At 43.0% G+C, this 24540-nt stretch overlaps 3 protein-coding genes across 3 annotated transcripts; 1 reads left to right on the top strand and 2 right to left on the bottom strand.

The window, feature by feature from the left end:
* The first annotated feature begins 3115 nt into the window (after nucleotides 1–3115).
* On the top strand, nucleotides 3116–3995 carry LOC117373062 (transcription factor HES-2-like). The gene is made up of 4 exons (XM_033968918.1): nucleotides 3116–3202; nucleotides 3304–3399; nucleotides 3520–3607; nucleotides 3688–3995. Exons 1-4 carry the CDS (start codon nucleotides 3116–3118, stop codon nucleotides 3993–3995), a joined length of 579 nt encoding a protein of 192 aa, XP_033824809.1.
* Nucleotides 3996–6481: 2486 nt separating this feature from the next.
* LOC117373061 (transcription factor HES-2-like) lies at nucleotides 6482–7364 on the bottom strand. Its single transcript, XM_033968917.1, has 4 exons — nucleotides 7278–7364; nucleotides 7081–7176; nucleotides 6873–6960; nucleotides 6482–6792 (listed from the first exon to the last, which is right to left on the bottom strand). The coding sequence occupies exons 1-4, from the start codon at nucleotides 7362–7364 to the stop codon at nucleotides 6482–6484; spliced, it is 582 nt and encodes a 193-aa protein (XP_033824808.1).
* An 11305-nt stretch (nucleotides 7365–18669) lies between these two features.
* On the bottom strand, nucleotides 18670–19434 carry hes2.1 (hes family bHLH transcription factor 2, tandem duplicate 1). Its single transcript, XM_033968916.2, has 3 exons — nucleotides 19346–19434; nucleotides 19060–19243; nucleotides 18670–18977 (listed from the first exon to the last, which is right to left on the bottom strand). The coding sequence occupies exons 1-3, from the start codon at nucleotides 19427–19429 to the stop codon at nucleotides 18670–18672; spliced, it is 576 nt and encodes a 191-aa protein (XP_033824807.1). The 5' UTR covers nucleotides 19430–19434.
* Between the last annotated feature and the right edge of the window lie 5106 nt (nucleotides 19435–24540).

Raw genomic sequence — 24540 nt, 5'->3', positions numbered from 1 at the left:
GACAAATATGAATCACTCCAAATACAACTTCAGAGGGAAAATGAGAAGGAAACAACTATAACATGTTTTTAATTTAATTTAATTTAATTTAATTTAATTTAATTTAATTTTATTTTATTTTATTTTATTTTATTTTATTTTATTTTATTTTATTTTATTTTATTTTATTTTATTTTATTTTATTTTATTTTATTTTATTTCCTCTCCTTTTTCCCCTTTTCCCACTATAACAAGGTTCAAATTTCTGAAAAGTTTAATAAAATACATTTGTTTTAAACTGTTTTACGCTCCAAGATCAGACCTGAGCGTATGATTAAACTCCTGGATGGTCTTTTTCACTTTTACACCGGTCACATCTGAGTTTGGACCAAACCAGGACCAAACGGACCGGGACAAAACATGGACCGAGTCACCACAGTGAATCTGAATCTATTGTTTAGAAAGACACTGACAAACATTGAACTGATAAAAAGAGTTCATATTGAAACTGTGTCTTTTTTTCCGTCAAAACTGAAACACAACCTCAATATTTTCACTGTAAAGTTTTTTTTAATGAACAGAACTGTCTCCCTCTAAACATAAAGTCCAGAATCACTTTTTTGAGTTTTTTGAGTTTTTTTTGTGTCTGTCTGGTCCTTTACTCTCAGCTCAGAGTCTCACGTGCGTCTCTTTCTGCATTTCAATCACTTTTGCGTCAGACCGTCAAAGAAAAGCCGTTATTTGAAGGAAACGTCCTTTTTTTTTTTTTACACCACGAGCCCCGTCCCCGCCCCGTCCCCGCGTCGTCCCCTTCTTCCCCTTGGAGCCTCGAGCCTCCTGATTCCCGTGAAGTATCAGAAGATTCCAGACAAAGGCTTTCTGTTCTGCGCAGATGGGATACCGACGCCCAATTTGCGCCAAAAGACAAAGGAGGGCTATAACCGTAAGAGCAGAAATGCCTGGGCCAAGTTACCCCCCTCCACCCCCCCTACGGCCCCACGGGACCCTCCAGAGCGCGTGCAGCAAGTGTGTCTGTGACCGTGAGCGCGAGCCTGTCCCACAGCGCGAGACTTTAGCTTTGACTGTTTCTTTTCTTTTTTTTAAGTTTGAGAATTTACTTTTTAGCCAATTTAAAGCAGTGGCCTTTAAATACTTTTCAAATCCACATAAACGAATGAAAAAAAACACAAACAAACCTTCAGAAGTGTAACTGCTCTACTGTTTATGTCTTATGTAGTTTATTATAGACAAATATCACATGTCCTGACACATTTAGGACATATTTATAACAACAGACGTGAGGAAAGTGACATAAACATTTTAATCTCAAGGCCCTGGATAAAACCTCGTGTCATTGGAGCCGTTTTTGTTTTGAAACACGAGCAGCAGGACCAGAGAAAGAAAGAATATTGATCAACAACAACTAAAGGAGACGACGCTTTACGCAAGAGCCAAACCCAACGAGGCGCATGTTTCAAACATGAGATGATCCTTAAACCGCAGATGGGACGCGCTGACGCAGAGTGTGACTCCAGGATGTGCGTTTGTTCCGTTTGAAAAGTGTGTGTTTCTGTTTTGTGTCTATGTGAAGGTCAGAGCTGAGCCTCCGGTGAAGAGCAGAGTCTCTACTGGAGGAGGAGGGTGTGGTCCCAGCGCAGGAGGAGGAGGAGGAGGAGGAGGAGGAGGAGGAGGAGGAGGTGGGGGTCAGACACAGACATCTGGTCCGTGTGGCGCGTGCTGCGCGCGTGGGTCCCCAGAGTGCTGTGGCATTTGATGAGCTGTCACACACCGGGCCCTGGTCCTTTTCTCATTTCACGCACTTTCCGAGTTCTGTTTGTGTTTACATTTATGTTCATATAAAATACTTTTATAAGAATCATTTCACTGTTTTTGTCTCACACTTCTGTTCCGCGCGCGGTGTCTGGGCCTGAAGCTCAGATCAGGCTGTAAAATCCACGCGCCCTGACTGTCCTTTATTCACTCTGTGTGACTCTGTGTGAGAATAATCACGTCTGGAAACACAGTTCGTGTAAAAAACATTTCTTTAAACTGTATCATACTGTAGTTTGTTTGAATAAATATTGGAAAACCCTAAAAGAGAAAAATAGTAGAAAATAAGAAGGAAACAGCCTCAGCTTCATGTTCCAGAACCTTCACCCAAACTTCAGCCTGACCGGTGCAGTCCCCAGGGTAAAAACATTTTTTATGCAAAACTGTCACCGCGTCACAGGCGTCACCAGGAGGCGCGTGGCGTGGGTCTGTGATCCGGGTCTGTGATCCGGGTCTGGCTCTGGAGCCTCCAGCTCCTCTCCAAAGCTCCTCTCCAAAGCGCACAGGGCGCCTCCTATCGGCCAAGCTTCTTATTTAATCAAAAATACGAAAGACATTTCAAACAAACGTTATAGATTCACATCTTGACGCGAAAGTACAAAACAGTCACAGAATCGCACTTCTGTCTAAAGTAAAGTGAATATTTCTCTACAGAACAGCTCTAATGTCAGACAAAGTCAAACAAAGGTCCAAAAATGACCCTTTCACTGGTTGTAACATATTAGAAGGATTCTAACTGACGTACAACGACCTGTCGACACCTTTTGGAGAATAAATGAGGCGACTTCACCCCCAAAACAAACCAAAATATATTTAATCCATCGCAACTTTACGCACAATGGAAAATGCGTAAAATGAAAAGGAAACATTGCGCTTTGCTGAGTAAATAAAGTGAAACATTAACTAGTTATTGTTTTATAGATATATTTTTCAATATGTTGTTGGTTTTTATGTTTACTGCGCGTTTATCCAACTTTACGCACTAATGACGTGCGTCCTGAGGGTCCACGCGCGGCACAGTTGTTTCTCGTAGGTGAAGGACAGATGGTTATCTTTCTTAATATGATGCTTTTGTTTTGTTTGCATGAAATTTGTGACTGGTCCAAATCGTTTTAACTTGGCTTGGGGGCGTAGCCGTGACGCACGGAACCGACGCCACAGACGTGGATATAAACCCCGCGCTCGGGCCGTTACAGACACTTCTTCTCCTCTTCCTCTCCTGAACACACCTCCCACAGGAGCCCACACCTCCCACAGGAGCCCACACCTCCCACTGGAGCCCACACCTCCCACAGGAGCCGAGACCATGTCTCCAAACATGAGCTGTGACCTGCTGCCGGCCTTTGAGCCAAACACTTTGGCCAAAAGAAAAGAAGCTTTGGAAATGAGAAAGGTAAGTCTCAGCAAAAATATGGACTCACAAACAGATTCTTTGTTTCTCCATCGATCTGTAAAGTGTGGACTCAAACTAACTGGCATCTCTTTTGTGAACAGACTCTGAAGCCTCTGATGGAGAAAAGAAGGCGCGCTCGGATCAACGACAGCCTCAACCATCTGAAAAACCTCATCCTCCCGCTCACAGGCAGAGATGTGAGTCCAGCATCATTTAGACTTTTTTATAGAAAAAAACAAAAAACAAAAAACAAAAACAAAAGGTTCTGCGTAATCAGGAATCACATTTTAATAAATGTGTTCATTTGTCTCCCACAGAAAAGTCGTTATTCAAAGCTGGAAAAGGCGGATATTCTGGAGATGACGGTGAGATTCCTCAGTCAGATGCCTCCTGCTGCCTCCAAAAGTAAGTTTCATTTAAGATCCTCCATGTTTGACTTATGATCCCGAATCATTTGAATCTAACTCTGATGTTGTCCCGTCCAGATCCAGCAGAGAGCTACACAGAGGGTTATAAAGCCTGTCTCCAGCGCGTGACCACTCTGCTCCCCAGAACCAGCCTGGACCAGAGCGCGTGCCAGCGCGTCACTGACTTCGTGCATCAGTCCATGTCCGCGAGCCTCAAGCCCACGTGCCTCAACTGCTGCGGCCAGAGCTCGAGGACCCTGCCCCAGATCCAGCAGCGGCTCCAGAGCCTCAAGTCCAGCTTCAGCTCCAGAGCCCAGCTTCAGCCCGCGTCTCCCGGGAGCGCGCAGCAGCGGGCCGTGCCCGCGCCCATGTGGAGGCCGTGGTAGAAACATCTGCTGTTGGAAGACTGAAGAAAGAAGAAAAAACAGCAAACAGTTTGTAATTAGGACTGTGACTCTTTGATGAATCTGTTCATCGTGCCTTCGGTGTTGGGTGTTAAACACTCGTCTTTACGCGCGTCTTTTGTCCGGTTTTATTTGACAAAGTTCGACCGTCGCATTCTCTTTAAACTTAAAACATGTATGTTTCCGTGGTGTATTCAGTCCTCGCGGAGGCCTGAGTGAGAGGGCCCTAAACCCGCCCTGTAAGACCCCAGGGGTCAGTCTTTGTCTGCCAGAGTCCGGCAGATGCACCGTAGACTCAGTGCGTCTCTGTTGTATCTCTGATGGGATGAGCTCATTTTTGCTATTTTCAGCAAGTGTTTAATGTGTTTAATGTGTGTTTAATAATATATATTATATGTGACTGTACAGCTGTTCACAGCTGATTTATTTCGCTGATTTCAGCGAGTCCTGTAAATATGTTATAAAATAATAAAACTGCGATGTCGTGGTTTAACGCGCTGCATTTTGTCCTTTGTTTTCGTTTATATTTGAAATTCACTCCACTGAAATAGGATCCAACGAGGTCCTAAACCAGCTCTTTAGTTTTATATCAGGGCCTATATGGAGTATGTTCAGTGTACTTTTGTTCTTAGTAGTTTTATCACACAGAGCACATTCAAAGCTGCTGTAGGAGAAACACACGTGTGTTTCATGGAGGGTAAAATGAACCCTCAGAGTCTGAACATGTGTCTCCATCTACTGCAGATGAACGGTTGACCCGTGATTCTTGTGTAAAGGTTTTGTGGTCAGATGCGCCCCCAGTGGTGTGTAAAGGTACAGCTTCAAAGGAAAGGGCGGTGTATGGCGCCCTCTAGAGTCCAGGTTGAGTCTCTCCATAGACTCAGTTATTGTCATTTTCCTCTTTTACGGTGGAAGCGGCTCGTTTTGGAGGAAAATAAAAACACGGACAGTGGAGGCTGAAATAGAAGAGACACAGACACAGCTCAGTTTATTCATGTTTAAAGGCCCGTGTCAGACTGTTCTCTGTGTCATAATGTTACACAGACCTGGAGGTGTGTTTTGTTTCATTCACACATGTTTGAGTAACACTTTGTTATTATTCTGTACATCTCCAAAGCTCAAAACGCTCTGTTCCACCTTGTGATGTCATGAAGTGATAGTTTAACCTCTGCCTTTTACCTTTTGTTCAATAGAGATTAGTTTCCCAATTCCAGAGTTGAAATTATCCAAGTGATTCTTGTGAAGGTGTGTGGAGTTTAAAAACACAGTGGAGCACTTCCTGTATTACCACATGATGACATCATAAGGTGGAACAGAGTGTTTTTAGTTTGAGAGAAGAACTCAGTGTAAATCTGCGGAGTTTGTGTGTTAAACATGTGTAAATGAAACAAAACACAGCCCTGGTCTGTGTAACATTATAACACAGAGAACAGTCTGACACGGGCCTTTAAACATGAATAAACTGAGCTGTGTCTGTGTCTCTTCTATTTTCAGCCTCCACTGTCCGTGTTTTTATTTTCCTCCAAAACGAGCCGCTTCCACCGTAAAAGAGGAAAATGACAATAACTGAGTCTATGGAGAGACTCAACCTGGACTCTAGAGGGCGCCATACACCGCCCTTTCCTTTGAAGCTGTACCTTTACACACCACTGGGGGCGCATCTGACCACAAAACCTGTGCACAAGAATCACGGGTCAACCGTTCATCTGCAGCAGATGGAGACACATGTTCAGACTCTGAGGGCTCATTTTACCCTCCATGAAACACACGTGTGTTTCTCCTACAGCAGCTTTGAATGTGCTCTGTGTGATAAAACTACTAAGAACAAAAGTACACTGAACATACTCCATATAGGCCCTGATATAAAACTAAAGAGCTGGTTTAGGACCTCGTTGGATACTATTTCAGTGGAGTGAATTTCAAATATAAACGAAAACAAAGGACAAAATGCAGCGCGTTAAACCACGACATCGCAGTTTTATTATTTTATAACATATTTACAGGACTCGCTGAAATCAGCGAAATAAATCAGCTGTGAACAGCTGTACAGTCACATATAATATATATTATTAAACACACATTAAACACATTAAACACTTGCTGAAAATAGCAAAAATGAGCTCATCCCATCAGAGATACAACAGAGACGCACTGAGTCTACGGTGCATCTGCCGGACTCTGGCAGACAAAGACTGACCCCTGGGGTCTTACAGGGCGGGTTTAGGGCCCTCTCACTCAGGCCTCCGCGAGGACTGAATACACCACGGAAACATACATGTTTTAAGTTTAAAGAGAATGCGACGGTCGAACTTTGTCAAATAAAACCGGACAAAAGACGCGCGTAAAGACGAGTGTTTAACACCCAACACCGAAGGCACGATGAACAGATTCATCAAAGAGTCACAGTCCTAATTACAAACTGTTTGCTGTTTTTTCTTCTTTCTTCAGTCTTCCAACAGCAGATGTTTCTACCACGGCCTCCACATGGGCGCGGGCACGGCCTGCTGCTGCTGCGCGCTCCCGGGAGACGCGGGCTGAAGCTGGGCTCTGGAGCTGAAGCTGGACTTGAGGCTCTGGAGCCGCTGCTGGATCTGGGGCAGGGTCCTCGAGCTCTGGCCGCAGCAGTTGAGGCACGTGGGCTTGAGGCTCGCGGACATGGACTGATGCACGAAGTCAGTGACGCGCTGGCACGCGCTCTGGTCCAGGCTGGTTCTGGGGAGCAGAGTGGTCACGCGCTGGAGACAGGCTTTATAACCCTCTGTGTAGCTCTCTGCTGGATCTGGACGGGACAACATCAGAGTTAGATTCAAATGATTCGGGATCATAAGTCAAACATGGAGGATTTTAAATGAAACTTACTTTTGGAGGCAGCAGGAGGCATCTGACTGAGGAATCTCACCGTCATCTCCAGAATATCCGCCTTTTCCAGCTTTGAATAACGACTTTTCTGTGGGAGACAAATGAACACATTTATTAAAATGTGATTCCTGATTACGTAGAACCTTTTGTTTTTGTTTTTTGTTTTTTGTTTTTTTCTATAAAAAAGTCTAAATGATGCTGGACTCACATCTCTGCCTGTGAGCGGGAGGATGAGGTTTTTCAGATGGTTGAGGCTGTCGTTGATCCGAGCGCGCCTTCTTTTCTCCATCAGAGGCTTCAGAGTCTGTTCACAAAAGAGATGCCAGTTAGTTTGAGTCCACACTTTACAGATCGATGGAGAAACAAAGAATCTGTTTGTGAGTCCATATTTTTGCTGAGACTTACCTTTCTCATTTCCAAAGCTTCTTTTCTTTTGGCCAAAGTGTTTGGCTCAAAGGCCGGCAGCAGGTCACAGCTCATGTTTGGAGACATGGTCTCGGCTCCTGTGGGAGGTGTGGGCTCCTGTGGGAGGTGTGGGCTCCTGTGGGAGGTGTGTTCAGGAGAGGAAGAGGAGAAGAAGTGTCTGTAACGGCCCGAGCGCGGGGTTTATATCCACGTCTGTGGCGTCGGTTCCGTGCGTCACGGCTACGCCCCCAAGCCAAGTTAAAACGATTTGGACCAGTCACAAATTTCATGCAAACAAAACAAAAGCATCATATTAAGAAAGATAACCATCTGTCCTTCACCTACGAGAAACAACTGTGCCGCGCGTGGACCCTCAGGACGCACGTCATTAGTGCGTAAAGTTGGATAAACGCGCAGTAAACATCAAAACCAACAACATATTGAAAAATATATCTATAAAACAATAACTAGTTAATGTTTCACTTTATTTACGCAGCAAAGCGCAATGTTTCCTTTTCATTTTTACGCATTTTCCATTGTGCGTAAAGTTGCGATGGATTAAATATATTTTGGTTTGTTTTGGGGGTGAAGTCGCCTCATTTATTCTCCAAAAGGTGTCGACAGGTCGTTGTGCGTCAGTTAGAATCCTATTAATATGTTACAACCAGTGAAAGGGTCATTTTTGGACCTTTGTTTGACTTTGTCTGACATTAGAGCTGTTCTGTAGCGGCGCAGAGAAATATTCACTTTACTTTAGACAGAAGTGCGATTCTGTGACTGTTTTGTACTTTCGCGTCAAGATGTGAATCTATAACGTTTGTTTGAAATGTCTTTCGTATTTTTGATTAAATAAGAAGCTTGGCCGATAGGAGGCGCCCTGTGCGCTTTGGAGAGGAGCTTTGGAGAGGAGCTGGAGGCTCCAGAGCCAGACCCGGATCACAGACCCGGATCACAGACCCACGCCACGCGCCTCCTGGTGACGCCTGTGACGCGGTGACAACAACAGTTTTGCATAAAAAATGTTTTTACCCTGGGGACTGCACCGGTCAGGCTCAAGTTTGAGTGAAGGTTCTGGAACATGAAGCTGAGGCTGTTTCCTTCTTATTTTCTACTATTTTTCTCTTTTAGGGTTTTCCAATATTTATTCAAACAAACTACAGTAAGATACAGTTTAAAGAAATGTTTTTTACACGAACTGTGTTTCCAGACGTGATTATTCTCACACAGAGTCACACGGAGTGAATAAAGGACAGTCAGGGCGCGTGGATTTTACAGCCTGATCTGAGGTTCAGGCCCAGACACCGCGCGCGGAACAAAAACACTGTGAAATGATTCTTATAAAAGTATTTTATATGACCATAAATGTAAACACAAACAGAACTTGGAAAGTGCGTGAAATGAGAAAAGGACCAGGGCCGGTGTGTGACAGCTCATCAAATGCCACAGCACTCTGGGGACCCACGCGCGCAGCACGCGCCACACGGACCAGATGTCTGTGTCTGACCCCCACCTCCTCCTCCTCCTCCTCCTCCTCCTCCTCCTCCTCCTCCTCCTGCGCTGGGACCACACCCTCCTCCTCCTCCAGTAGAGACTCTGCTCTTCACCGGAGGCTCAGCTTTGACCTTCACATAGACACAAAACAGAAACACACACTTTTCAAACGGAACAAACGCACATCCTGGAGTCACACTCTGCGTCAGCGCGTCCCATCTGCGGTTTAAGGATCATCTCATGTTTGAAACATGCGCCTCGTTGGGTTTGGCTCTTGCATAAAGCGTCGTCTCCTTTAGTTGTTGTTGATCAATATTCTTTCTTTCTCTGGTCCTGCTGCTCGTGTTTCAAAACAAAAACGGCTCCAATGACACGAGGTTTTATCCAGGACCTTGAGATTAAAAAATACTTGTTTATGTCACTTTCCTCACGTCTGTTGTTATAAATATGTCCTAAATGTGGCAGGACATGTGATATTTGTCTATAATAAACTACATAAGACACAAACAGTAGAGCAGTTACACTTCTGAAGGTTTGTTTGTGTTTTTCTTCATTCGTTTATGTGGATTTGAAAAGTATTTAAAGGCCACTGCTTTAAATTGGCTAAAAAGTAAATTCTTAAACTTTAAAAAAAAAAAAAAGAAACAGTCAAAGTTAAAGTCTCGCGCTGTGGGACAGGCTCGCGCTCACGGTCACAGACACACTTGCTGCACGCGCTCTGGAGGGTCCCGTGGGGCCGTAGGGGGGGTGGAGGGGGGTAACTTGGCCCAGGCATTTCTGCTCTTACGGTTATAGCCCTCTTTTGTCTTTTGGCGCAAATTGGGCGTCGGTATCCCATCTGCGCAGAACAGAAAGCCTTTGTCTGGAATCTTCTGATACTTCACGGGAATCAGGAGGCTCGAGGCTCCAAGGGGAAGAAGGGGACGACGCGGGGACGGGGCGGGGACGGGGCTCGTGGTGTAAAAAAAAAAAAAAAAGGACGTTTCCTTCAAATAACGGCTTTTCTTTGACGGTCTGACGCAAAAGTGATTGAAATGCAGAAAGAGACGCACGTGAGACTCTGAGCTGATAGTAAAGGACCAGACAGACACAAAAAAAACTCAAAAAAAAAAACCTCAATCTACAGCCCATTTCTATGTTTCAGTTTGATTTGTGATTGAAATAAACTCAAACCAAACTTGAGGATTATGGGATTTTCACTGTAACAAAAGACACCGCCTGATTTGAAGAAGTGTCTTTATCTTTTCTCCTCAAACAGATGGTGATTCTGGACTTTATGTTTAGAGGGAGACAGTTCTGTTCATTAAATAAAACTTTACAGTGAAAATATTGAGGTTGTGTTTCAGTTTTGACAGAAAAAAAGACACAGTTTCAATATGAACTCTTTTTATCAGTTCAATGTTTGTCAGTGTCTTTCTAAACAATAGATTCAGATTCACTGTGGTGACTCGGTCCATGTTTTGTCCCGGTCCGTTTGGTCCTGGTTTGGTCCAAACTCAGATGTGACCGGTGTAAAAGTGAAAAAGACCATCCAGGAGTTTAATCATACGCTCAGGTCTGATCTTGGAGCGTAAAACAGTTTAAAACAAATGTATTTTATTAAACTTTTCAGAAATTTGAACCTTGTTATAGTGGGAAAAGGGGAAAAAGGAGAGGAAATAAAATAAAATAAAATAAAATAAAATTAAATAAAATAAAATAAAATTAAATTAAATTAAATTAAATTAAATTAAATTAAATTAAATTAAATTAAATTAAATTAAATTAAATTAAATTAAATTAAATTAAATTAAATTAAATTAAATTAAAAACATGTTATAGTTGTTTCCTTCTCATTTTCCCTCTGAAGTTGTATTTGGAGTGATTCATATTTGTCAAATCTTTAATCGCTTATTTTCAAGACGCCATGTTGCAGGTCGATCGTCGTTTTCACCTCCGGGACACGCCCTCTGTGACATCGGTGACACGTGTAGGATCCGGCAGTGTTTTGTTTTGTCGTTTGGTACAAATGGAAAAAAAAAAAACACTATGAAGCTCAACAGTGACTACATTTTCCATTGATTTTTCTCATAGACTTTCTGGAAAAACAAAACAACAGCTTATATTTAAAGTTCAAAGCTTGAAGTTATTAAAACATTTAGCAGAATCTTGCATTTTAAACGGCCTTTTTGGACTTAAAACAACGTGTGATGGACATTACCGTAGTTAGCATGTAGCTCGTTAGCCTCCACTATGCCTTTTGAACTCTTGATATTTAATTTTTTTCGAAAAGTCTACGAGAAAAATGAATGGAACCTGAGCCAGACGTGACTGTAGAGCTCCACTCAGCAGCGTGATCAGCAGATATCCATACGAAGCACCGGTTCTTTGTTGTGATGACGTTCACGGCGACGTCAGCTCCCGTTGGGCGCCGCCGTTTTCCAACATGGAAGTCAGAGGATTTCTTTCAGTACAGAGCAGACACGAGCGCAATAGAGCGGCTTTAACCTAAATAATCTTTCTGTTATGGAACTACAGCTCTGTACATACTAAAAGAAAAGGCCGTGAACAAAATGGCAAGAAGTTCCCAACCTCCCCGTCATAATTTGTGCAGCAGAAACAGTTTGAGTAACCGGTGATTCTAAAGTTATGAAATGACCAACACAGGTAGAAAAGTGGCTGTATCATCACCGTCTCATTTGACTTCTTCTCTTGTGATCAAGTTATTGTTCATTCACTCCAAGCTAACTCAGCTACTACTGCGAGTACTGACAGATCTAACTCATGAACATAACAGAACTATCCCAGGTCTAATCTAGGGCTAAACCAGTAAAAATTAAATAAATTCCACATTTTGAGGTCTTCTTATTGTCGTAGCGGGTGAGTGTAGCGGACCAAAGGATGCAGACTCGGGGAATATTTACAGGATTTATTGTAAGAATAGGACAAGTACAAACAGTGGGTGATCCGGAGGTGAGCAGGTGAGCAGGAACACAGGAAACACAGGGACCGGGGACATGAAGGGACCACAGGACGACAGGCAAACCAGACGGGCGTAGGGCAGAGCAGGCAGGAGACATCCAGGGCCGAACACAACAGGAACACGGGAACACGGGAACACGGGAACATGGGAATACGGGAATACGGGAACACGGGAACACGGGAACACGGGAACACGGGAACACGGGGACGCAGGACGCAGGACGCAGGAACAGACAGGAATGCAGTGACACGACGATGATCTCACGCTGAGTCTCTTCTCCCAGCTCCTTTTATGCACAGCAGGTGTGTTGATTGCGCTGATGGGCTGCAGGTGCACGCAGGAGGAGCCAGGAGCCCAGCCCAGATCTGGCAGGTGAGGGAGGGACTTATGGGCTTCAGAAAAGGGCTTGGTGCTGTCATTGCAACCACCAACGTCTTAAATGACATTTTCACAGCCCTCAATGACAAACCTGATTGTGTAGCTCTGTTTATTGATTTAACTAAAGTTTTTGGTGGATGAAACGTCTGAAACATACTGGGTTTGACATTGCTGCATGTGATTGGTTACAAAATTATCTTTCAAACAGAATCCAAGCAGCAGCAGTCAGTGGGTTTAAATCAAACGTTAATGTTAAGCAAAGGAGTTCCCCAAGGCTCAATTTTGGGCCCGTCACTGTTTACTGTATTTATTAATTCTATTGGTTGCAAGTTAAGAGAAAGCCTCATACATTTATATTCAGATGATGCTGTTTTGTGTTCAAGTTCTCCCTCTGTCGACCAGGCGATTTTAAGACTGCAGCAAGATTTTAATGAAATCCAAAATTTCCTCAAAAATCCCAAATTATCATTGACCAGCATCAATGCAACATCTTGGTGGAAAATTAATGCGACACTGGATGGAAATAAATCTTGTGACGTTGCAGAAGCTTACAAAATATTAGAGTGCGTGACCTTTTTTTGGTGGAGACTTTTTTTTAGCCAGGCAGTGTATTTAAATTACCTTGAAGAGGAGGTATCTTTCATTTAGCCTTGTTCAGAATACAAGTCTGCAATTTCCAGATGCCTGAAGGTGCCACGTTTATCTGTTCAAACAGTCGTACACAAATATAAAGACCATGGGAACGTCCAGCCATCATCCCGCTGAGGAAGGAGATGAGTTCTATGTGCCAGAGATGAAAATGCTTTGGTCTGAGATGTGCAGATCAACCCAAGAACAAAAGAAAAAACCTTATGAAGATGATAAGACTGCACTGACAAGAAAAACTCCAAAAGAAACATCAAAAAGACAGATTACAGTTTGCAAATGCACACAGAGACAAAGACCTTGATTTTTGGAGACTAAAATTGAACCGTTCGGCCATAATGAGCATTGTTACGTTTGGGGGAAAACGGGAAACTTGCAAGCCTGAGAACACCATCCCAACTGTGAAACACGGGGGTGGCAGCATCATGTCGTGGGGCTGTTTTTCCGCAGGAGAGACTGGGGCACTTCACAAAATAAATGGTGTCATGAGAAAAGAACATTAGTTAGTTAGTTACTTTATTGTCCCAGTGGGGAAATTTGTCTTCACAGTCAAATCACACAGAGAAAAAAACGCCATACATACAAACAATGCCACACAAACACATCACATATATTGGACAAACACAAGGCAAGTAATTGACATTGTAAAAGTGCATAATGATAATTAGAGTTCCGTAGTCTATAAATTGTTCAAGTTAATAATGGCTGTGGGTATGAGACTATTTTTGGCTGTGGGTATGAGACTATTTTTGAAGTGTGCTTTATTACATCTGTATCGTCGTCCTGAAGGCAGTAGAGTAAAGTACCGGTGCAGTGGGTGAGTGTGGTCCTGTGTTATTATCTGTGCTATACGAGTGATGGCTTTAGAGTTTAACTGTGACAGACTGGGAGTAGGGAGACCAATGATTTTTGCTGCTAGGTGGGTTATTTTTGTAAATGAATTACGGTTTTTAACTGTGAGCATGGTAAGAAAACATGGTGGACAGTACAGTAGGACAGGTTGGATGATGCTGGTGTACAGAATAAGCAGTAGATGTGATGAAACATGGAGTCCTTTTAACTTACGGATAACAGAAAGTCTTTGATTGCATCTTTTTGAAATGTCCAGAGTGTGAAAGTCAAAAGTCAGTTTATGATCAATCATTATGTGGAAATACTGAAACAACATCTCAAGACATCAGCCAGGAAGTTAAAGCTTGAGGACAAATGGGTCTTCCAAAGGGAACAAAGACCTGAAGCATACTGCCGAACTGGTGACAAAGAGGCTTAAGGATAACAAAGTCAATTTAGGAGTGGCCATTACAAGCTCCTGATCTTAATCCTATTTATGGGCAGACCTGAAAAGGCATGTGAGGCTACAAACTTGTCTCAGTTACACCGGTTGCATCAGGAGGAATGGGCCAAAATTCCTGCCAACCATTGTAAGAAGTTTGTGGAAGGTTCTTTGTGTATTCTGTGCACTGTCAAGATCCCATACTGTCTGTGTGTCCTGTGCTGTTTTCCCCCCCTTCTTTCTGTGTCTGGAGCTGGAAGGAGACTCCGGCACCAGCCACTAGACACCCGCAGCCGATCAGCAATCAAGTGTCCACCTCTGAAGTACAAAGGGGAGATTGCTACACAGGCTGCCACATCGTCATGTCACCCTCCTGTGGTTCTTTAGTGTGTCCTCCGTGGTACAGTTTAGCTTGGCGCAGTGTGTTTTTGTGTTTTTTGTGGGTATGGGCATAGTAGTGTTGTTTATCTCTGGGTTTTTTGGTGTTTTTTTTTTGCCAGATCCCGTTTCTTGGACCCTGCACCTCAGCCTCCGACCCAGCTTCCTACTACCTGCTCCTTCAACCAGCATCCACTTTCATTCTCTTGTCTGTAATAAACCCGATTAAACCTGTACCCCGAGTCTGTATCTTTGATCCCCTAGAACACGTGTGTCAAACTCAAGGCCCAGGGGCGAAATCTGGCCCGCCATGTCATTTTATGTGGCCGCGACAAGGTAAATAAAAATATATGACTGTCTTAAAATGTCAGTTTATCAGTAGATAGGCAGTTACACAGTTGTATTTTTACATCTATGCAAATTGGCCCTCAGTGAAATTGAGTTTGACACCTTTGCCCTAGACGTTACAACAGTATATAAACTTCTGACGTTGAAGAAAGTAATAGAAAATTGTCAAAAAAAAAAAAAAAAAAAATCCTTCTCTCATTATTCTGGCATTTAGCAAATAGAAATAATTTCGTTAATCCTAATTGACCTAAAACAGGAAACGCTTAGTCTGATTTCATGTCATACAGTGAGAAAAAAAAGCATGTGTATTTTTATATATCGTATGTGAACTTCTGGTTTCAACCCATACGGGACAATTTAACAAAGACTTTCTTCTGACACCCTGGACATGGACTATTTGAGCCACTCCCCTCGGACTGAAGCCCCTCCCCCCGGGCAGGAGACGACAGAACTTCTCGCCACAACAGTCATGAACTCTCTGTAACACCTGTCGCTCGATACAGCTCATTTGAACCATAATAAATCTACTCACACTCAAAGTTTTGGACTGTTGTTCTGCCCAGACTGTATATTTTCTATAAACTCAGTCAAAGTCTATTTAAATTTTCCTCATGTTTAAAGTCTTTATTGTTATTATTTTAAAATTTTATCAGCTCATATTGACTATTTCTATTCCTTGTCTTATATTGCACCAAAACGCCAAAGCAAGTTCATAGTTTTTGATTCAGTACAACAGAAGTCATGAGAATATGGCTTTTTTTTTAACTATACACTGTACAGTTGTTCTGCTGGAGGGTTTACCACATTCTCACAAGGTACGTTATATAAAGTATTGCATTTTCAGTCTTGCATTTATAGAATTGCAGGTGTTTTGTATTTAAATGATCTTGAAGAGGAGGTATTCTGCAAAATGTGTATTATTATTATTTTCTTTTTTTGTCATAACATTGTTCGTGCATCAAAAACATGCCTGGTATAAGAGGTTTTATATTTCATCTATGTACAGTGTTGGGAAGTATCTGAATACAAGTACTGGAAATACTAATTTTGAGTAACTGTTTGTTTTCCGGTGCAGTTACTGTTTCGTTTGGTGTTATTCAGAATAGAGTTACTTGATGGTACTTCATGTCATTTAGGTTTTGAACTGCACAGTATATGTTAGAAAAGAAAGTAAACACACATCTTGCAGTGTGTGTCATTTATGTTGTGTTTTTACATTTTTATATGATGCAACTCGGTGTAGAAGTATTCAGAGTATTCAGAATACAGTACAGTAGTACAGTACTCTGACTGTGTGTGTATTTGTGTGATGTTCTTGTGTTGTGTCTCTGTGTGTTGTGTCTCTGTGTTGTGTCTCTGTGTGTTGTGTCTCTGTGTGTTGTGTCTCTGTGTTGTGTCTCTGTGTGTGTATGTCTCTGTGTGTTGTGTCTCTGTGTGATGTTCTTGTGTTGTGTCTCTGTGTGTGTATGTCTCTGTGTGTGTGTCTCTGTGTGATGTTCTTGTGTTGTGTCTCTGTGTGTTGTGTCTGTGTGTGTGTGTCTCTGTGTGTTGTGTCTGTGTGTGTGTGTGTGTGTCTCTGTGAATGTGTGTGTGTGTCTCTGTGTGATGTTCTTGTGTTGTGTCTGTGTGTGTGTGTGTCTCTGTGTGTTGTGTCTCTGTGTGTTGTGTCTCTGTGTGTGTCTCTCTGTGTGTTGTGTCTGTGTGTGTGTGTGTCTCTGTGTGTTGTGTCTCTGTGTGATGTTCTTGTGTTGTGTCTCTGTGTGTGTATGTCTCTGTGTGTGTGTCTCTGTGTGATGTTCTTGTGTTGTGTCTCTGTGTGTTGTGTCTGTGTGTGTGTGTCTCTGTGTGTGTATGTCTCTGTGTGTGTGTGTCTCTGTGTGATGTTCTTGTGTTGTGTCTCTGTGTGTTGTGTCTGTGTGTGTGTGTCTCTGTGTGTTGTGTCTGTGTGTGTGTGTGTGTCTCTGTGAATGTGTGTGTGTGTCTCTGTGTGATGTTCTTGTGTTGTGTCTGTGTGTGTGTGTGTCTCTGTGTGTTGTGTCTCTGTGTGTTGTGTCTCTGTGTGTGTCTCTCTGTGTGTTGTGTCTCTGTGTGTTGTGTCTCTGTGTGATGTTCTTGTGTTGTGTCTCTGTGTGTATGTCTCTGTGTGTATGTCTGTGTGTGTGTCTCTGTGTGTGTGTGTATGTCTCTGTGTGATGTTCTTGTGTTGTGTCTCTGTGGGTGTGTGTGTGTGTGTGTGTGTTGTGTCTCTGTGTGTGTTGTGTCTCTGTGTGTTGTGTGTCTGTGATGAAGCAGCTGTTTGATTGTAAAACTAAATTGTGATGTGATGTAACATTATTATATAAATGTGTCATTTTCACTCTGCTCTGAGTCTCTCTGCTGTGACTCTGTTTGTTGCATCTTTAGTTTTTCTCTTTTTATGTGACTCTGTGTGAAATAACTGTGTGTATCAACACCAACACTGAGAGAAATGTGACTGGGATCGTTCTGTAACAGCTCAGAGGAGAGTTTATCTATTGAAGAGTTCATGTTGTTAATCACTTGTGTTGTTGTTTTGTTGTTGTTTTGTTGTTGTTTTTTTATTGTGTCGGTTTGTGGAGCAGCTCAGACACAGCCCTGAACTTCACAGTGGGATTTAAGACATAAGTGTCTCTTTATGAACAAAATTCACAAAGGAATTTGTTTTGGTGATACATAAAACTATGAATAATAACAACAAATATTATGTATTTATTTGAAAGGGACAGTGCATATTAATGAACATCTGTAAACACAGTGTAAATGCCAGATTATAGCAAAAATACTCATTTCCATCTGTTGTCCCTGGGGAGGTGCACAGACACAAATACAACACAGACATTACAAAAACACAATAAAAGCAGCTGAATGTGCTCACAGACCTGGTTTTCCTTCAGCCTCAGTTTAAGGTGCAGTTTGAACGTGGACAGAGATGAACATTCTCTTATTGTCAGAGGAAGACTATTCCAAATATGAGTCTCTTTAACAGAGAGTGTGAGTGCGTCTGTGTGGAACATCACAATCTCCTCGAGATGTGGCCCTGGTTTTCATCCCAAATATAAATAATGTTCAAATAAACTAAAGGCAGTGATGAGCTCTTAAAATGGACTCAGAGGTAAAAACAGAATAAACAACAGTCTGAGGCTCTTCTTTTTGTTCAGTCCAGCAGCAGAAGACCAGACTGACCCTGAGGCTCTGGATGGACCACAGGCTCCGTGTTTTATTTAAATATAAACTTTTCTGCACATTGGCCTCAGTCCAGGGCCTTTTGGAGGAGGACACCACCTGCTGTTTGGACAAACACTTCTTTATTGATGAATCTCATCACTGAATGGTTCATTTCGGAAGTGCGCGTGTTTCTAACAGTTGTGTGTCTTTGTTCCTCTGTGCGCGCTGCACAGACACGTTTCCCACAGATTTGGCGCTAACAGGAGACGCTGCGCAACAAAAGCAGCGGCTCTGACCTGTGGCTCTGCGCGTTTGGCGCCTTTTTACCCCTTTCATTAACTCCCAGTAACACTTTTTATTCTGAAAACCAAAGGAGCCAAGAAATAAACACGTGATGCAGATGAACTCGAGTAAATGAGGTTTTATTGAGTCAGAAACATGAAGTTAAATCATCACATTTTTATAATGAACACATAGTGTTTACAACTATTTTTGCACAGACCAAATACTTTAAGTCCCTCGTGCAAACCTCAACATTTAACCCTTGGGGTTTTACAGAAGTGTTGTCTACAACCCGCGCTTTGAAACCCCAAAGAGGATTTAAAAAACAGCGTCTGTGCTTTTACATGAAATGAACCAAACGCGTCACATTTAACCTTCAGCAGGTTCATGTTAAATCTATAAATAAATAATCCTGTACAATAATTTACATGTTTGAAGAACAGTCCATGTTTCTACCACGGCCTCCACATGGGCGCGCGCACGGCCTGCTGCTGCGCGCTCCCGGGAGAAGCGGGCTGAAGCTGGGCTCTGGAGCTGAAGCTGGACTTGAGGCTCTGGAGCCGCTGCTGGATCTGGGGCAGGGTCCTCGAGCTCTGGCCGCAGCAGTTGAGGCACGTGGGCTTGAGGCTCGCGGACATGGACTGATGCACGAAGTCAGTGACGCGCTGGCACGCGCTCTGGTCCAGGCTGGTTCTGGGGAGCAGAGTGGTCACGCGCTGGAGACAGGCTTTATAACCCTCTGTGTAGCTCTCTGCTGGATCTGAACAGGACACAACGCGTCATTAGTGACTGGAGGAGAATAAAGGGCCGTGCGTAAAAGTTGGTGCGTGTTTGAGACTCACCTTTGGAGGAGGCGGAGGGCAGATCTCTGAGGAAACGAACAGTCATCTCCAGAATATCAGCTTTCTCCAGTTTGGAGTAGCGCGCGTTGTCCTTCCCGATCAGAGGCAGGATGAGGCTCTTGAGGTGGCTCAGACTGTCGTTGATGCGCGCGCGTCTCCTCTTCTCCAAAAGAGGTTTAAGAGTCTGAGAGAAAAGCGCCACGTGAGACATTTGATTTAAAGATGCGCAGACAAACAAAACACAAATCTGTGTTTTGATTAAAATCAACAGTGAAGTGGTTCTTACCTTTCTGAGCTCGTGGGCCTGTTTCCTTTGGGCCACTGTGCGGCCCAGGGGCTGCCGGGCCTCGCTCGTGACGTTTGGGCTCATTTTGTTTCTGTGGGAGGTTTGGTCTCGTGGAGCTGCGGGGCTCGAGTGTGGAGCAGTGAGAGGAGCCTCTGTATTTATGTGAGTGGAGCGCGTCAGGGGCGGGGCCAGAGCGCGCACTGGGACAGGGGCTGAAGGGGGGGGAGGGGCTGAGGGGGGGAGGGGGACGTCTGCTGGTATGCGCGGGCGGATGGTGGTGATGATGATGATGCATTTAATTTTATAATTTTATCATTTCAAACCAAATCTCAGAGTTTGTGACAAGAGTCAGACACAAACAGCTTCTCTCAGGATCAGTTTATGTCTCACATTTGGATTTGAATGATCTTTTTTCCTGCCATTTTGCTGCAGTAAATCTTTCACAAGTCTATTTGTATCATTATTTTACTGTTTTTACACGATGCAAAGTCTTTTTACTCGAAAAGTGGTTGAAATCTTGTATTTGTTGGTATTTGTTTATTGCAAAGCCCAACACTTTATAAAGTTTCTCTAAATCTGTCCTGTCTGTTCTGTCTGTTCGAGTCGTTTCGACTCAAACAAAGCCACAGGTCACGTGTCTGTTGTGGAGGTGACAGACTTTTAATGTATTCCCCAAATTAATAAACACAGACCCAAGCCACGCGGTGTTTGGATGAACATCTGTGTTTGAGGCGTTTGTGACGGTGATACCTGCTCTGCCGCGGGGGGAGGAGCCTGAGGGGCCTGAGACTGAGGGGCCTGAGACTGAGGGGCCTGACACTGAGCCAAACAAATGTAACTGACGAAAAGAAGCTGCTCAGAGCATTTTAAATGACACACACTTTTATGACGTTCATCTCATATAAAAGTTTGTGGAACAAACCCTCCTCGTCTCAGAGTGAACTCTGCAGGACACTCAGCTTTAAACTCTGTGATTCTTCCAAAATATTGAACCCTATTACAAATATCTGCTCTAAAATATATAATACATTTATAATATTTACATATATATGAAAATATAAAAATACTGTTGTGTGTAACTGTTGAATTTCACCAAACAGATCCTTTCAGAGCTGCAGTTGTTCTCACGCGTTTGGCACGCGCCAAAACGCGCAGCAGATGGAGCTTGTCTTTACTCCATGTTCGCTCTCCCATCCCCCTCTCCCCCTCTCCTCATCCTCCCATCAGCAGCATCCTGGGCCCTGGGCTCGTGCCCCTCACTGCGCCCCTTTAAGGCTCAGGATGATTTGGAGGGAAACTGACAAAAGAAAAACTGATGCGTTTTCTGAGTTTCCACTGAAGTGTTTTCAATAAAAGTCCTGCACTTTAACAATGAAGACACAAAATAACCAACTAATAAACATTTATTATGAAATATTTAAACAAACTGGTCTGAATAAAACTGGACAAACACAGTAAAAGGACACAGTAAAAGGTTTTAGATTATGTAGATTATATTTCGTAGTTTAATTGTTGTTGTTAATTGTTAGAAGAAAATGTCCAAAGTCCAGACAGTGAAACATGAAGGACACAACAGAGACTTTGACACAATACACCGTGTGTGTGTGTGTGTGTGTGTGTGTGTGTGTGTGTGTGTGTGTGTGGGTGGGTGTGGGTGTGTGTGTGTGTGTGTGTGTTCATACAGTGCTTTGTTGTGCACGCGTCCTGCCCCTTGGGGCCCCTGAATAACTGCCACCGAGTCCAGTCTGGGAACCAGCTCCTCTGAGCCTCTGGTGTGACATGAGACAAAAAAAGGAGTTGAAGAGGTTCTTCAGTTGGAGTCTTTTTGTTTCCGAGTTTCCATCTGTGCAGCTCCAACCCGCGAGACTCAAGAGGAAGAAAAAAAAAAACTACAGCCAAAGTCTGTGAATCTAGAACAACTAAATGTTACAGTTACATGTAATAAATCAGGATTTATTCAATTTTGACTTGAGTGAATATTTCATCCCAAAATCCCATCATTTATTTCTTGTAATAAGTTTATTTTATTTTATCTCCAGATGATCAGAGTCACACTGGAGGAACTTTATCTGTTTCTTTTCATTGTTTAAATGTGGAGCTGCGGCGCGAGACTGACACGAGCCACGCGCACAGCCAGATGGGCGCGTGCGCTCAAGAGTCAATCAAAACCGTGCAGCGCGCGCACAAGAGCCGCAGGAGCCGCAGGAGCCGCAGGAGCCGCAGGAGCCGCAGGAGCCGCAGGAAGGACCCGCGTGTCCAGTGGACAGATCTCGGTCCTGGGGTTTGTTGTTTGGCTTCATGAAGCTCAAACCTGCGTCACTTTAGTCACAGCTGGTGTTTGGTGCGTTTGTTTGAAATAAATGAAAATGACTGAACCTCATTTACACTTTTGTTCATGTTGTTTTTTAAAGTAATAACCTAAACCAAAGACTCATTTAGCACAAACATATTTTATTGTAAGTTTGGTTTTGTTACAGCCTGTTTATATTTTTTATAAACTGACAGTAAATGTTTAGAGACAAACAAACAAACAAATAAACAAACAAACTGTAAACACGTTTGTCACATCTTCAGCACCATGGACAGAGCCTCTACAAAGATAAACACAGTATCACTCTCCTCATATTCTACAGGACACACTTCAAACCCACAGATAAAACTCTACACACAGATTATTACTGAGAAAGTTTTTGTATAATAATTACGTCGGTTTAGACAGAGGTGCACACAGAGGAGCTGTGGTTTTGTTTGAGGTTTGGAGAATCATCATTTTACAAATCCCTGGACAAACCTAAATCAGGTCTGAGTTTGTGTCTGAGAGCTCGTGGTTCAAATCTGAGTCTTATCTTTCCTCAGTTGTATTCACTCTGTTCTTTGGTCTAGTTTCGTGGATTTAAACCTTTAAATCAAGTCAAATTATTTAAAAACAACCACAGCTGCTCAAAGTCCTGCAAAAGGGCAACATAAAGTGCAATCTTATCAAACAAAACATGCAAAAACACAATAAAACAAAACAACACAAGAAACAAGAGTCGAGTTCAAAGTCAGTGCAGACAAATGAGTTTTCCACAAAGATTCAAACGTATTTAACAACTGGGCTGTTCTAATATTCAGAGGAAAACTGTCTCAGAGTCTGGGAACAGCTACAGCAAAATCCCAGAGTCTTTGGGTTTTTAGCCGAGACCTTGGAACATGGATGAACAGAATCTCAGAGAAACAGAGAGGGGCCAGCATTTAAAAAAAAAAACACCAAAAGAATCGTCAAATCAGTCGTGATACTGACACTTTAAAACTTGTTCATAAAAGAATACAGCGGTCCCTCATTTATGGCGGGGGTTACATTATTATAGACGAAATCCGTGAAGTATCAGCTTTATTTTTTTACATTATTCTCTATGTTTTTGTCTGTAAAACCCCTCACCACACACTTTATACACTTTTCTCACACAGGCGTTAACATTTTCTCACGTTTCTCTCTCGTTTAAACTCTCTCAAAGCTCAAACCTTCGTAGGCGTCTTTGTCGGTGCGGAACGTTTCATCGACGTTGTGGGTTTTGTCGGGGAGAAAACAAATCGCAAACGTACAGCACTTCAGAGTCGTAGAAGATGAGACGTAGAGACGGGTCCTCGCTCCTGACCCATAAAAGAACAGCTCAAAATGCAAAAGAATGGATTTCTCTACAGTGATAAATAAGTAGATCTAAACCTTAACGTAAAGTCCTTAGTCCACAAGGCGTCTAGTCCTACCTGAAGACCGGATAAAGACGTGGACTGAGTGAGTGCGACGTCACCCGCGGCGTTCAGCTCCGGTCAAATGAAGCTAATCGAGGCTAACGGTTATAGCGGCGAATTTGGAGCAGAGTTTCATATTGAAATTCCCACCACGAGTATCAAAGCAACCAAAGAGCCAATCCGGATCAAGGCTGGTGAAGGTTTAGCGCCACCGGTTTAGCAGGGAGTATTCGCTTAGCAACGCTGTCAATCAAACCTGTTGCTAACGCTACCGGGAGCAAACTTGGCAAAAAAAAAAGGGAGATGATTTGTCTGTTATTAATGCTCATATCTTGATTTACAGACACAATAGTGAAATAAAAACACCAGGATCATGTAGAGTAGCTTAATACAAATGCTCTAGTTCCATTTTCCCCGGATTGTTGCGTCATAGGTAAAACTCTGGATTTCTACAACAATTTTCTGGACTGGATTTCTGGGCAATTAGCGAAATAAAAACACCCGGATCATGTAGAGCGGGTTAATGCGAACATTTAAGACCAAAATGACGAGTCTGACAGCAGCAGTTACAGAGAAACAGTGAAAGTCTTTAGAACGTAGCGGCTAGCAGGTTAGCGATGTCCATTTATACATACAGTCTACGATCTGAACCATGTTGAGTTACGAGTCACTGCCACCGAAAAACCCGCGTCTGTCGGAGGATTTTGAAGATGTAAATGATGATTTTGTGTTTTTTTTTTCTTATTTCGGTGGAGACGGTGGAGGTAAAGACAGCTGTAGGTTTGTGTACGACTGGAGAAAACATAAATATTAGCAGCAGCGGCTCTGGGGAAAAAGCAGGAAGTGGTTTGAGTTTGGTTGAAGCGCGTCAGTAACAACAAGCGGCTTTGGAGTTTTGGATCCGGCAAGAAATACGTGAGTTTTACACGGGATTGTTTTGTCGTTATAGAAACTAAACTGCTCGCCAACTGTGAAAAAAGCAAGAAGAAAAAGGTTGTGACACGTGTCTGTTTACGCGGTTATCTTTGAGTTAAATGGAAGCCAACACAACCTGCAGCACACGGAAAAAATAAACCAGTACAAAGTGTCGTCGTCCTGATCAGAGTTTAGTCGAGATCTGGGTCCTGGGGTTGTCTGCGGTTGCCTTTTCCTTCAGACCGGCGGCTCCAGTGGCTTTGAAGGATGGGTCAAACGCAGAGGACACGTTTCTGTTTGTACAAAGAGCGTTTTCATCATTATTAGAATTGCATCTTTGAACAGTGTTGTAGAAGAAACTGAAGAGTCTGAAAGTCGGAGAAGAGAAATGACAGTGAACCCTCAGCGACGTTATCGTAGTGATGTCTGGTTCAGTCTGGTCTATGCTGCATTGTAGGGAGTATTATACCTCAGATGACTTTGGGCAAAATAACAAGGACTAAGCGGACAGTGCGTGTGGGATGTATTTCTTTTTGCAGCTGATGTTT

Source organism: Periophthalmus magnuspinnatus, chromosome 7, assembly GCF_009829125.3.
Source record: "Periophthalmus magnuspinnatus isolate fPerMag1 chromosome 7, fPerMag1.2.pri, whole genome shotgun sequence".
Taxonomy (NCBI): Eukaryota; Metazoa; Chordata; class Actinopteri; order Gobiiformes; family Gobiidae; genus Periophthalmus; species Periophthalmus magnuspinnatus.
The sequence above is the reverse complement of the archived record's forward strand: the minus strand, read 5'-3'. Positions and strand labels throughout refer to the sequence as shown.